The sequence below is a fragment of the Taudactylus pleione genome, unplaced genomic scaffold, assembly GCF_031769625.1.
Source record: "Taudactylus pleione unplaced genomic scaffold, aTauple2 ptg000007l, whole genome shotgun sequence".
NCBI lineage: Eukaryota > Metazoa > Chordata > Amphibia > Anura > Myobatrachidae > Taudactylus > Taudactylus pleione.
Genome location: NW_028284410.1, coordinates 22,776,125 through 22,788,400, shown reverse-complemented (window position 1 = coordinate 22,788,400; position 12,276 = coordinate 22,776,125). Strand labels below are relative to the sequence as shown.

General features: G+C 51.6%; 1 protein-coding gene across 7 annotated transcripts in view; it reads left to right on the top strand.

Annotated features, from left to right (window-relative positions):
• Positions 1-12,276, top strand: part of SRRM1 (serine and arginine repetitive matrix 1) — an 81,460-nt gene that overhangs the window by 46,902 nt on the left and 22,282 nt on the right. For all 7 annotated transcript variants that reach the window (XM_088462536.1, XM_088462537.1, XM_088462542.1 and 4 more), the window contains one exon: positions 5,769-5,855. In XM_088462536.1, the coding sequence (XP_088318662.1) occupies positions 5,769-5,855 (87 nt within the window). The remainder of the gene's footprint in view (positions 1-5,768; positions 5,856-12,276) is intronic.

Here is a 12,276-nt window from a genome sequence, read left to right as displayed (position 1 = left end):
AGTGCCCTCTGTTTAAACGACAGAAAGTAGCTTCAGCAGAATTCACTCTATTGGATAATCTAGCTGAACTCATAGCTGCAGCTTGGTAAGAGATTTCATACTGACCTCATATTACTTTTTTCCTGTAGCTCATTGTGCAAAATGGGAAACATCCCCTGCGGTGGATTCACATGTTATGCGTTTGTAAAAGCGCTACGTTGCCTTTTCCTACAGTTACTTCCTTGAAGGATCCTATGGATAGGAAAGTAGAAGCTTGCCTGAAATCGATATACTCTTTCAGGGACTGTTGCCCGTCCAATCATGGCTTTTGCATGGGTGGCTAATGCTATAGAGAGCTGGGCTGATGCACTTGAAGACACTTTTCCCTCAGATGCTTATAGGGATCAGATGTCTTGTTGCTCACATTCGAGATGCAGCTTCCTATTTTGGAAAAGCGACATTAGATGCCAGTCTCCTAACCTCCAGAGTTGCGCTGTGTCTTCCCGCCGTACCCTGTGGCTACGCTCATGGAAGGCTGATTCCAAGAAAGGCCTAGAAGGGTTACCCTACAATGGGGAGATCTTGTTGGGCACAGACCTTGACAAGATTGTAACTACTTCTACTAGGCCTGGGAAAGCCGAAAGGTCAGTCCTTTCCTAGGCAGTCGGCTTCCACTAGTGCCGCCAAACCCAGGACCAAGCACACCTGGAACACCAGACGCCCTGCTTCAAAGCCCGAGGATAAACCCTCAACCTGACTGGACGGGCCTCCCTCTGGGATATCCCAGAGTGGGAGGCCGAATTCAGTTCGCCCAGTGCTGGTGTCAAAACACCACGGATACTTGGGTAAGAAGAGAAGTGGTCTCAAATGGCTATGCCCTCTCATTTCTCAGATGATCTCCCCACCAGTTTATCTATACAGGCCCTCATTCAGACCCAAACAAGGCCTAATAAATCCAGAAAGCCATACAGTCTTTGCTGCAAGCAAGGGTAATTGTGCCAGTCCCACTATCTCGATGAGGGACTGGTTGTTATTCTGCTTTCTGGTTCAGAAGCCGAATGGGTCTCATCGGCTTATCCTCAACCTCAGATCATTGAACAAATTCCTAAGGGTGGCAAAGTTCAGGATGGCAACACTACGCTCCATCATCCTAGCTTTGCGGCCTGGGGACTTTATAGTATCTCTGGATATTCAGGACACGTACCTATAGCGCCCTCACATCAGCGATATCTCCGGTTTGCTATACTACAGAAACACTTCCAATTTCAGGCTCTGCTCTATGGACTTTCCACAGGTGTTTACCAAAATTATGGCTATCAGGACGGCCCACGTGCAAGGTCAGGGTATCCAAATGTTTCCATACCTGGACGACCACCTGCGCCTAGCAGGATCCCCAGAAGTGCTTCACCGTCGTCTGTAGTTAACCATTGCTTTCCTGCACAAGCACGGATGGTTAATCAATTGAAAAAAATATAAAGTCCTCCCTGAATCCCTCAGAGTGATTCATCTGGTAGCCCTGCTGGATTCTCAGGATCAGAGAATCTTTCTGACATCAAACAAGATCTCCACACTTCAACTACGAGTGCGCAGAGGTCTCCGCAGTCGATGAGTGTTGATCCACTCAGCGATGCAGGTTCTGGGATTCATGGTGTCCGCCTTCGACATGATGGAATATGCTCGGTTCCATTCCAGGCCTTTGCAAAGGCTGCTCCTGTATAGGTGGAACGGAATGTCAGCAGAGCCCATGGGCTCAAAGGGCGACGAGTGAAGAACTCGAAGCACTAAAGACAAACTCCAAGGAGTCGAGGAACAACACCTTCCGAGGAGAACACCTTGAAGGAAAGTTTGTACGTCTGTCCTCTTCAGAGGCAGATTGCTCTGATGGTTAAGTGTGGAAACCTGCAATTTCCAAGAAGAGAGGCGGGGAGACAATCCAGCCCCACCTGCGGAGGGAGAGGACCCAAGAGAGGGAAACCTTCTGGGAATAAAATTTCGGACAGAACACCAAGCAAAGTAAATCCGCCCAAGCAGTGACAGTCTTGCAGAGGAGAACTTACGGGCATACAGCATAGTATGAATGACCGACCTGGAGAACCCTGAAGTGCAAAAGACCGAGTCAACAGCAACGAGACGGGCCAGATTCGGATAGAAGCACGGGCCCAGGGACAGACGATCCGGCCACAAGGAAGATGCAGCAGAGTGTTGATAGAAGATCTGCATATCAAGCTCACCAAGGCCCATAGGAGGCAACCAGGATTACCATGCCTCCCTCCTAGTGCAGCCTGCGGAGGACCCAAGGCGATGTCTGGCTACAATTAGCGAAGAACTAGGATCCGAAAGGCGTCCGGACAAAGTCCCAGTTCGTCTGGGTAGATACCCAGATGGCCGAGGAAGCTCTCTTCCCCCAACCCAGACTCTAGGAAGGAAGGCAACCGACAGAGCCGGAAGTTGAAACACTGCCCAGATGAGAACTCTACTCTCCTGATGGTTTATGTAGGCGTTGCCAGTCACGTTATCGGATTTAATCTGGACCCGGACTATGCCCTAGCAGCAGCCGAGCCAGGCAGAGAGCTCTGAAAATTGTTCGGAGATCCACAAAGTTGAATGTACCCGGCTCATGGAAGTTTTTCACTGACCCTGGAAGGTTGTGCCCCGTGTGGAATCCCGAAGAGGGCGATCCCTGTCTAAGCAGGACGTCTGGATCACAATAGGAAGAACCGAACCTCCCAGGAAGGTGTGAGCTATCTGTGGGACCTGTTCCACAGTGACAATCCTCCTTCTGAATAGAGGCCGGGAGTACACTGGGCATAATCCGTCATGACGAATGTGAAGACAAACGAGCAAAGGATTTGAATGTAAGAGTGTATTGACACACAGCGATTACTAAAAACCTTATGAATCTTGGCCTATAGGTCCCAAGCTTTTCTGGAAGAGGAAGATCCGCTGAACCTTGTAATCCAGCAAGGCCCCCAGATGGTACATCTCCTGTCTCCAGCTTTCCGAGGGACTGGAGAGACTTATTGAGAGACCGATGTATTCCTTGAGAACATCCGGAGACCGGGCAAGGATCATAAGGCTGTTTAGAGATGGTAGAAACCTGATGCCCCTGCGCATAAAAGATATTCCATGACTTTCTTTAAAAGTCGATGAGCTCTGAAAAGACCAACTGGCAATGTCTGAAAATTAATATGCTCCTCTCCGACTACAAGCCAGAAGAAACTCGTGACTAGGCTAGATAGGAAACTGATAGGCCTCCCGGAAATTCATGGAGGCCCTAAAATCCCCCATGCCAGAATGATGGATAGAGACTCCATGACTCACCAAAAAGCCTGAAGAATTCCAGGTGAATAAAGAGGAGACTAGCAAAAACTCCTTGCCTCTCTCAGGGGAACTGGAACACACATTCAGGAGGCTAGCAGGGGTGAGACCAGAGTCCCCCAGTTGGAAAACATAGGATCTAAGGCCTTTCCTGCTAGGCTACGGTGTAGCCCCAGGAGAGAGAACCTCACCCTCAGGCATTCTGTACGATCACCATCCATGTGATCCGAACAGCAAAAGTCGGCCTCCCACGCAGGAACAACCCTAGGTGGAGGTCTGCCTAGTCAAGCGCAAGTCTGTCAGTAGGCCTGGAGTTAGGATAACTGATAGATCTGGGCTGTTTAGCTCGGGGCCTGTGAGAGTAGCCCGGAGCTTTGAGAAAGGTTGACCCTTGGTCTTCCCTCTGAGGAGAGGAACCAAAATTATAAGTTCTCGACTTAGGTCACAGAAGGGAGGAAGATCGACCTTTACGCCATCATTGTGGCTGCAATCCTGTCAAAAATTGGATCCCAACGAAATTAAGCAAGAGCGCTAGTCTAACAGCCACCAAGGATGCTGACACCCTGAAGTCAGGACACCAGTAGCTATTGTTGCCTCTCCTACATAAGAGGCCACTCTCTGTTCTCACCTGACGCAACTCGTTTCAATATGAAACTAAGCTGAGGCTCTCCTAAAGAGCATCCTTCCAACCTCCAATGGCTTTAACTACATAAGCAGGAGTCATATTCTGCAGAATATATCATGCATCCAGCCCGAAGTCCTTTTTTGAGGGAAGTTCCATTTTCTTGTCTGTCGGATCCCAAGGAATGCTGTATTTGGACTAGGAAGGGGATCGTTCTAGACTAGGCGGGCCATGTCAACATCCACAGGAGTAGGCTCATTATGCCCGGTCCCAATGTGCTTAGAAACCTGGAGGTGCCTATTAGGGCGAGTCCACACGTTGTGCAAAAGATGGGAATTCTGCAGAAACAGTCTATCGAAGTTTAAAAACTGAAACGCTAGCCTACCGCACCTGGTATTGACAGGTGGACCAAGTACTAACCAAGCCCTGACCCTGTTTAGCTTCCTAGATTAGACAATCTCTGGCGTATTCAGGGAGGTGTCGCCGAAGGCAGTCCCCACACACCAGTTAGGTAAACTACTGTGTGCAATAAAAGGGGGAGTGCAATGAATGTGACCTCACTCCACAATAAGCGGGGCTTTACAGACGAGGTATTTACTAAACTGTTAGATGAAGCACACCGGTGTTAACCGTCACTGCAGCGCGGCTCCCTGTAAGCAGGGAGTTGATCTTACCTTAGAGCACTGTCCATGCTCCCTTCCCCCCAGCGTCTTACTGTGGGTCCCCGGAGTTTGCTGAGGGACCAGCCGAGGTCACTGACCCACTCTCCAGTGGAGCGGCAGTGGTAGCGTTCTATAGGACGCCTAGCGCTGCCCACTCAGGAAAAAAAAATAGATAAAATAAATACTAAAGGAAAAAAAAGCTGAGACTGCAGAGCAGTCTCTAATGTGACTTGATCGGTGGGGTATTGGGGGAGGAGCCAGTGGTGGCTGGGAGAAGCAGTTTAACTAGTTGATGACTCATGCTCCACCCTATACCCATGATCTAAGCCTATGGAAGTGTGAAGAAGAAAAATTCCCTAAAACAACAGTATGTCATGTGCATGTAGTGTAATGCAAGCTGCCTCAAATTGTCAAACTAGTGATGCAAGACTTTTGGCCACCACTGTACGACTTTAGGCAGTAGTTGCTTAAGGTCAAATTCAAATGATGGCTTACTACGCACATATGGGCTGGGTACGGTATCACCACATTCAGGATGCTGACGGTCAGAATACCGACAGCATCATTCCAACAGTTGGGATACAGAGAGATTTTTGTAAGTATTATAACCCCTACACTAAACCACCTCACCCGCAACCTAATCTTAACCTTTCCATCCAGCAGCCTAACACTCCACTTAACCCTAAATCCTCCCCCTGACCCTAATACTAACCTCCACAATCTGTCGGGATTCTCAGTCTGGATGTCGCTGTCTGTGTTGTGTACGGCCCGCACATATCCATTTACAGTAGTGCCAACATCGCAAGTGGGGTGCTAAGGAAAACTTGCAATGCTGGCACATCGCATCCTTTGCGCAGAGTTGAATTCTCCACATACAACTATATTGTTTATAATTCAGGAGGTCAAGGCTTTCATTGATGAGAACAGAAATCAACTAAAAATATTTCGGAGGCCGCATGCACAGCCAAGTTACAGGAAGTCATCTGCAGGTGACTAGTATCTCTCAAACATTGTTTAATTATGAAACATTCATTTTTTATTTTTTTTTAATTATTATTTTTTAGCAGCATATACGGCATTTTAGTTAAAGGAGAATTCATTTAAAGTCTCTATATCTATAGACACCTAAAAATGTAAAGCTCCTAACAAGTACAAAAATGTTATCTATATTTTAATTTCTTATGTAGATGATGAAAAAGGAGGCAGAATTGGAACATCTGATTCAGTGCAGCAGCGTCGCCAGTATAGAAGACAGAATCAACAGTCATCTTCGGGTACAATTATAACCATTTTTCTTGTTAAAATAAAAGGCCGAATTCAATAAGCCGTGGTAATTAACCATAGACTAATGCAGTGGCCAGGCAATTCAGTTGTGGCCCGCAGGCTGCACTTACCTTGGATTTCTATTCAAGCTTCCCTCAGACTCTATCACAAATCCACCTTAAGTGCCCTTATCGTTGGTTTCACGAACGTGTAAACCATAGCTACAGGCACTTTCTACTTCAGGGTCCATAGGGGGTCCACAGGGTTGACCTTGGGGGGGTATAGCTGGATCTGGATCCATGGGCACCACGCAGTTAAAGCTTTAGCTGCTCCCAGGATGCACTTGGGTCCGTCCTCCTCTATACCCCGCCCCCGGCCACAGCACCTCAGTTTGAGTTGGTGCCCGGCCGGAGTCGGGTCACCTGCGCAGGGGGGCTGCAGGAGCAGCCCCCAAAAGCTTTCTATTTTTATTTAAAAAAAAAAAAAAGCCTGTTAGATTTTTATTTTAAAACCGAGGCTCTAGTGTGGCAGCGACGGGCTGTCTATGCAGACGCCCACGCTGCCGCTCTCCTTCCCCGCTGGCGCCGCGACGCCAGTACTGCACTGGGGATCGCGGCGGGAGGCCAGAGTCCGTACTAGCCGGACTCTGGGTCCCTCCCTGGACTGCTGCCGGAGTCGCCGGGGACAAGGTAAGCCGCGAGTCGCCGAATAGCAGCGGCTCGCGGGTATTGCCTGCACATGCAGTCCTTTGCCCCCGGTCCTAGGGGACAGACCGGGGGCCGCTAGCGGTGGCGGCGGGCTCCCCCTCTGAGGAGGAATAACCCGTGGGACCACTAGACCACCAGGGATATATGGCAAGCGGGATGCCGGCAAGCCCTGGGGTTAATATGCTAGCCAGGGGAGGAAGCCTTCCCTGTCAGCGGCTCCTCAGCTCAGCGCGCCTTTCAACACGGAGTCTGGCGTCGCTGAGCTGCAGATACTCGGCCACTCCTCCTCTGAGGTCTCCAGCGGCCATTTTCTACAAGTGGCAGCGCAGATCTTCAGGGAGCACGCGGACCGGTCCCCCTGTGTACCTCTCCCCCGATATAAGGACTGTGTACACAGCACTATAGCCCTCCCAGACACTGAATCTGGGCAGGTTGATTGTAGTGTAAAGGTGCAGTGAGTATATCTTCCTGCATGGTATGTGACTTTTGCTAGTGCTGCCTGTCTGTGCTTATTTTTCGCTTACTGTCAGCTTATACCTATCCCTTTACTTCTCCTACAAGCCCTACAGGTGTGTGGAGGAGGGGCGTTTCTGCAGACCTCACCTATATAAATCACGTATTTGTGAGGTCCGTCACATACAGTTGTGTGCTACACAGTGCCGTATTGTGGGCTGTTGTTTAGCACACCGGTGAGTGCGTTTTCTTCTGCCCTGTTGCCAGATATATTTTTTGACTATATAATATATTCTGTCATGTCAGACGAGGAGGTTGAGCGCTCAGTGGCTCCGGTGTTGGCCTCCTGCGGACGCTGTTCTGCAGGAGTAGATAGGGAGGATTTGTCACAGGATGGCCTGTGTAGTCGATGCCAGGTGGCTCCTGGCCCATCCAGACCTTCTCTGGCGCAGGAACCACCGTGGGCGATGTTTTCTCAAGTGCTGGTGTCTATTGCGGACCGTCTGTCGGTCACGACTGCTCTCCCTACTAGGGCGTTGCCCCAGCCGACCATCCCCCATTCCCCGGGTGTCCCGCAGTTATTGCGGAGTCCTCCTGGGTCTCAATCAGTAGGTCCCTATGCGCGGTTGCCTATGTATATACAGGCTTCCCCTGTGCCGCAGCAGCCTGTGGTACCTTTTCAGGCCCCTATGGCGACTCCTCCACCATGGGTGGATGCGCTCTCCAACTCCGTGCAAAATTTGGCGGCCGCTTCCTCGGCTTTTCAGTCAATGTTGCAGACTGACATGCCTTCTAGGATTTCAAAACGCCCACTCATGACACGGGCTGCTCAGGTATCGGACTCAGAGGGTTCCTCAGATGATGGGGAGGTCCCTGATGACACTGACTCGGACGCCTCGGTCCAGGAAATGGATACCAAGTCGTCCATTAATGTGCGAGCACTAGTTAGGGCGGTGCGAGCTATTCTTCTTATAGAGGATGAGGCACCGGTTCCTAAGTCAAAGTTTCCTAGTTTCAAAAAAACCTAAGGTGGCTTCTGCGGTGTTTCCCCTGTCGGATCAGTTGACGGATCATATGGCGGTAGCTTGGCAGGCGCCCAGTAAGAGATTCCTTACTCAGAAGCGGTTGGCTTCTAATTACCCCTTCCCTGAGGCACATTGTAAAAAATGGGAAACTCCACCGGCGGTGGATTCCCATGTCACCCGTTTAACTCGGGGCGCCACCTTACCATTACCGTCGATATCCTCGCTGAAGGATCCCACGGACAGGAAAGTTGAGACTTGCTTAAAGTCTATTTACTCCCTCTCCGGGGCGGTGGCCCGACCGTCCATGGCCATCTCCTGGGTGGCCAAGGCCATTGAGGGGTGGGCCAATGCTTTGGAAGATACCTTCCCGGACGACGCTCCGGATGTCCAGCGGGCGTTGTTGGGACAAATGAGGGACGCTGCTTCTCACATTGGAGAAGCTTCTTTAGATGCTAGTCTGCTGACCTCGCGGGTATCGGTTGCAGCGGTGTCTGCCCGCCGATCCTTATGGTTGCGGTCCTGGAGAGCGGACTCTGATTCAAAGAAAGGTCTGGAGGCCTTACCTTTCAATGGGGAATTACTATTTGGTCCGGACTTGGACAAAATAGTGGACACCCTGGCTAAATCCAAGTCGGCCTTCCTCCCTTCGGCGGCACTGCCTGCTAAGGTTCGGAGTTCGGCTTTTAGTTCCTTTCGGGTTCAGGCTAAGGCGAAAGGTCAGTCCTTCCCGAGACAGTCTGCGAGTAAGACTGCCTCTAAACCCAAGAAGCAAGCCTGGAGTGCTCGGCGCCCTTCTTCCAAGCAGGAAGATAAACCTGCGGCCTGATGGGACGGGCCTCCCTCTGGGGGACCTCAGAGTGGGAGGCCGACTTCTTCTATTTGCCCAGTGCTGGCACAATACCACCACGGATGCCTGGGTTCGAGAAGTGGTCTCCCAGGGGTACGCCCTGTCTTTTCGGCACAGACCACCCCACCAGTTTTTCTGCACAAGTCCTTCTCAGGACAAGACCAAGGCGTTACAGGTTCAGGAGGCTATAGAGTCCTTGCTGAAAGCAGAGGTCATTGTTCCCGTTCCTCTATCACAACGAGGGACGGGGTATTATTCGTCTCTGTTTCTGGTGCAGAAACCCAATGGTTCTCATCGCCCTATCCTCAACTTGAAGTCTCTGAACAAATTCCTCAGAGTTCCCAAGTTCAGGATGGAAACGTTACGTTCCATCATTCTGACGATGGAACCGGGGGATTACATGGTGTCCCTGGACATCCAGGACGCCTACCTCCATGTTCCGATAGCATCTTCACACCAGCGGTATCTGAGGTTCGCTATCCTTCAACACCACTATCAGTTCCGGGCGCTACCCTTTGGTCTCTCCACGGCACCGAGGGTGTTCACGAAGATTATGGCAGTCATGACCGCACATCTTCGGAACCAGAATGTACGGCTGCTGCCGTATCTGGACGACCTCCTGTTGCCGGCGAGCTCCCCGGAGGTACTGCTTCAACATCTCCACCTGACGATCGCTTGCCTGCAAGCACACGGGTGGTTGATAAATTGGAAAAAGTCCTCCCTGATTCCATCACAGCGGATGGTTCATTTGGGAGCCCTGCTGGATTCGCGTCAGCAAAGGATCTTCCTGACTCCGGAGAAGGTCGCCTCCCTACAGCTGCGGATACGCAGTTGCCTGAGCCGTTGCCGCCTGTCGGTCCATTCGGCTATGAGAGTTCTGGGGTCCATGGTGTCGACATTCGACATGGTGGAATTTGCCCAGTTCCATTCCCGGCCCCTGCAGGGGCTGATTCTATCAGAATGGAACGGGTTACCTCACCGGATCCGCTCTCAGGTGCTGGTGTTGTCTCCGGACGTTCGGCAATCTTTGGCTTGGTGGCTTCAGACAGCTCATCTGGTCGAGGGGCGCCCATTTTGGATCCCGGACTGGGTCCTGCTCACGACGGATGCCAGTCTCCGGGGTTGGGGGGCAGTGACCGGCTCTTTGTCGCTTCAGGGTCGTTGGTCAGCGGAAGAAGCACTTCTCCCCATCAACATCCTGGAACTGCGGGCAGTATACAGGGCCCTGCAGTCGTCCGTCCCCGCTCTTCACGGAAGGGCGGTACAGGTGCAGTCCGACAACGCCACCACGGTGGCGTATATCAACCACCAAGGCGGAACTCGCAGTCAGGCAGCGATGTCGGAGGTGTCTTGTATCCTGACTTGGGCGGAGGGTCACATTCCAGCGATCTCGGCGGTCTTCATTCCCGGAGTCCTCAATTGGGAAGCGGACTTCCTCAGCCGTCACGACGTGCATCCCGGGGAATGGTCGCTTCACCCAGAGGTGTTTCAGCTACTCGTGGACAGGTGGGGACTGCCGGAGCTGGACTTGATGGCCTCCCGTCACAATCACAAGTTGCCCGTTTACGGCTCAAGGACAAGAGACGCAGGCGCAAGTCTGGTGGACGCGCTGTCGGTGAAATGGACGTTTCACCTGGCGTATCTGTTTCCTCCGATATCCCTGCTTCCTCGGGTTCTGCGGAAATTCAAGCAGGACGGCGGCATGCTCGTGCTGGTAGCTCCGGCGTGGCCCAGACGTCCTTGGTACTCTCCATCGACGCTCCGTACCTTCTTCCTCAGCGTCGGGACCTGTTGTCTCAGGGGCCCTGCCTTTACCCGGATCTGGGTCGGCTGTCTTTCACGGCGTGGCTCTTGAGACAGCCGTCTTGAGGTCTCGGGGCTTCTCTAGTTCGGTTATTGGTACCATGCTCAGGGCACGCAAGCCTGCTTCAGCACGGATTTATCACACAGTGTGGCACACTTACTTTCAGTGGTGTGAGTCCAGACATTATGATCCTCAGGTGTTCCGAGTTTCTAGGATCTTGGAATTTCTTCAGTCAGGATTGGATCTCGGCTTACGCCTTGCATCTCTGAAGGTTCATGTGTCCGCCTTGTCCGTGTGGTTTCAACGGCGGATTGCAATACTACCAGACGTTCACACCTTTTTCCAAGGTGTTCTCAGGATCCAGCCTCCCTTTGTGCCTCCTGTGGCTCCTTGGGACTTGGCGGTGGTGCTACGGGTCCTGCAGGGTCCTCCGTTTGAGCCTCTTGAGGCGGTGGAGCTCAAGTGGCTGACATTTAAGACTGTTTTTCTCCTGGCAATTGCTTCGGCCAGGAGGGTGTCTGAATTGGGGGCGCTTTCCTGTCGCCCTCCTTTCCTGATTTTTCACCAGGACAGAGCGGTGCTCCGCACTCGTCCTGAGTTTTTGCCCAAAGTGGTCTCGAAGTTCCACATTAATCAGGAACTTGTTGTGCCAGCTTTTCAGTCCCCTGATCTTTCAGCTGGTGAGACTTCCTTAGATGTGGTCCGGGCGCTTAGAATTTATGTAGACCGGACGGCTTCGGTTAGGAAGTCTGATTCCTTGTTTATCCTCTTTGGTTTTCACAAGAGGGGTTGACCTGCCAACAAACAAACGTTAGCCCGTTGGCTTCGTTCTGTTATTTGTGAGGCTTATGCACAGGAGGGCTTACCTGTGCCAGCCTCTGTTAAGGCTCATTCCACTCGTTCTGTGGGTCCCTCTTGGGCTGCTAGACGTGGTGCTTCTGCTGTTCAGCTGTGTAAGGCGGCCACTTGGTCTTCAATTCAAACGTTTTTGAGGTTCTATGCGTTTGACACCTTCGCCTCTCAGGATGCATCCTTTGGGCGCCGGGTACTCCTTTCAGCACAGGAGCGTCCCCGCCCTTAGTTGTACTGCTTTGGGACATCCCCAAGGTCAACCCTGTGGACCCCCTATGGACCCTGAAGTAGAAAACGAGATATGGTAAGAACTTACCTTTGTTATCTCTGTTTCTACGAAGTCCATAGGGTCCACAGGGCGCCCGCCCTGACGCACCTGGCTTCAAATGGGCTGTGTGGCTGGTCACCGGTTTTCCGTCTCCCATTTCTGTGAGTATGGTTTCTTGTGTGTTCCAGTCTTCCTTCTCTCTGTTTAGTCTCTTCCTCCGGCCTTGGCTGCTTACCAACTGAGGTGCTGTGGCCGGGGGCGGGGTATAGAGGAGGACGGACCCAAGTGCATCCTGGGAGCAGCTAAAGCTTTAACTGCGTGGTGCCCATGGATCCAGATCCAGCTATACCCCCCCAAGGTCAACCCTGTGGACCCTATGGACTTCGTAGAAACAGAGATAACAAAGGTAAGTTCTTACCATATCTCTTGTTTTTTCCGGGATATTACCTTGCAAGGAAAAGTGCTTATAATTTAAT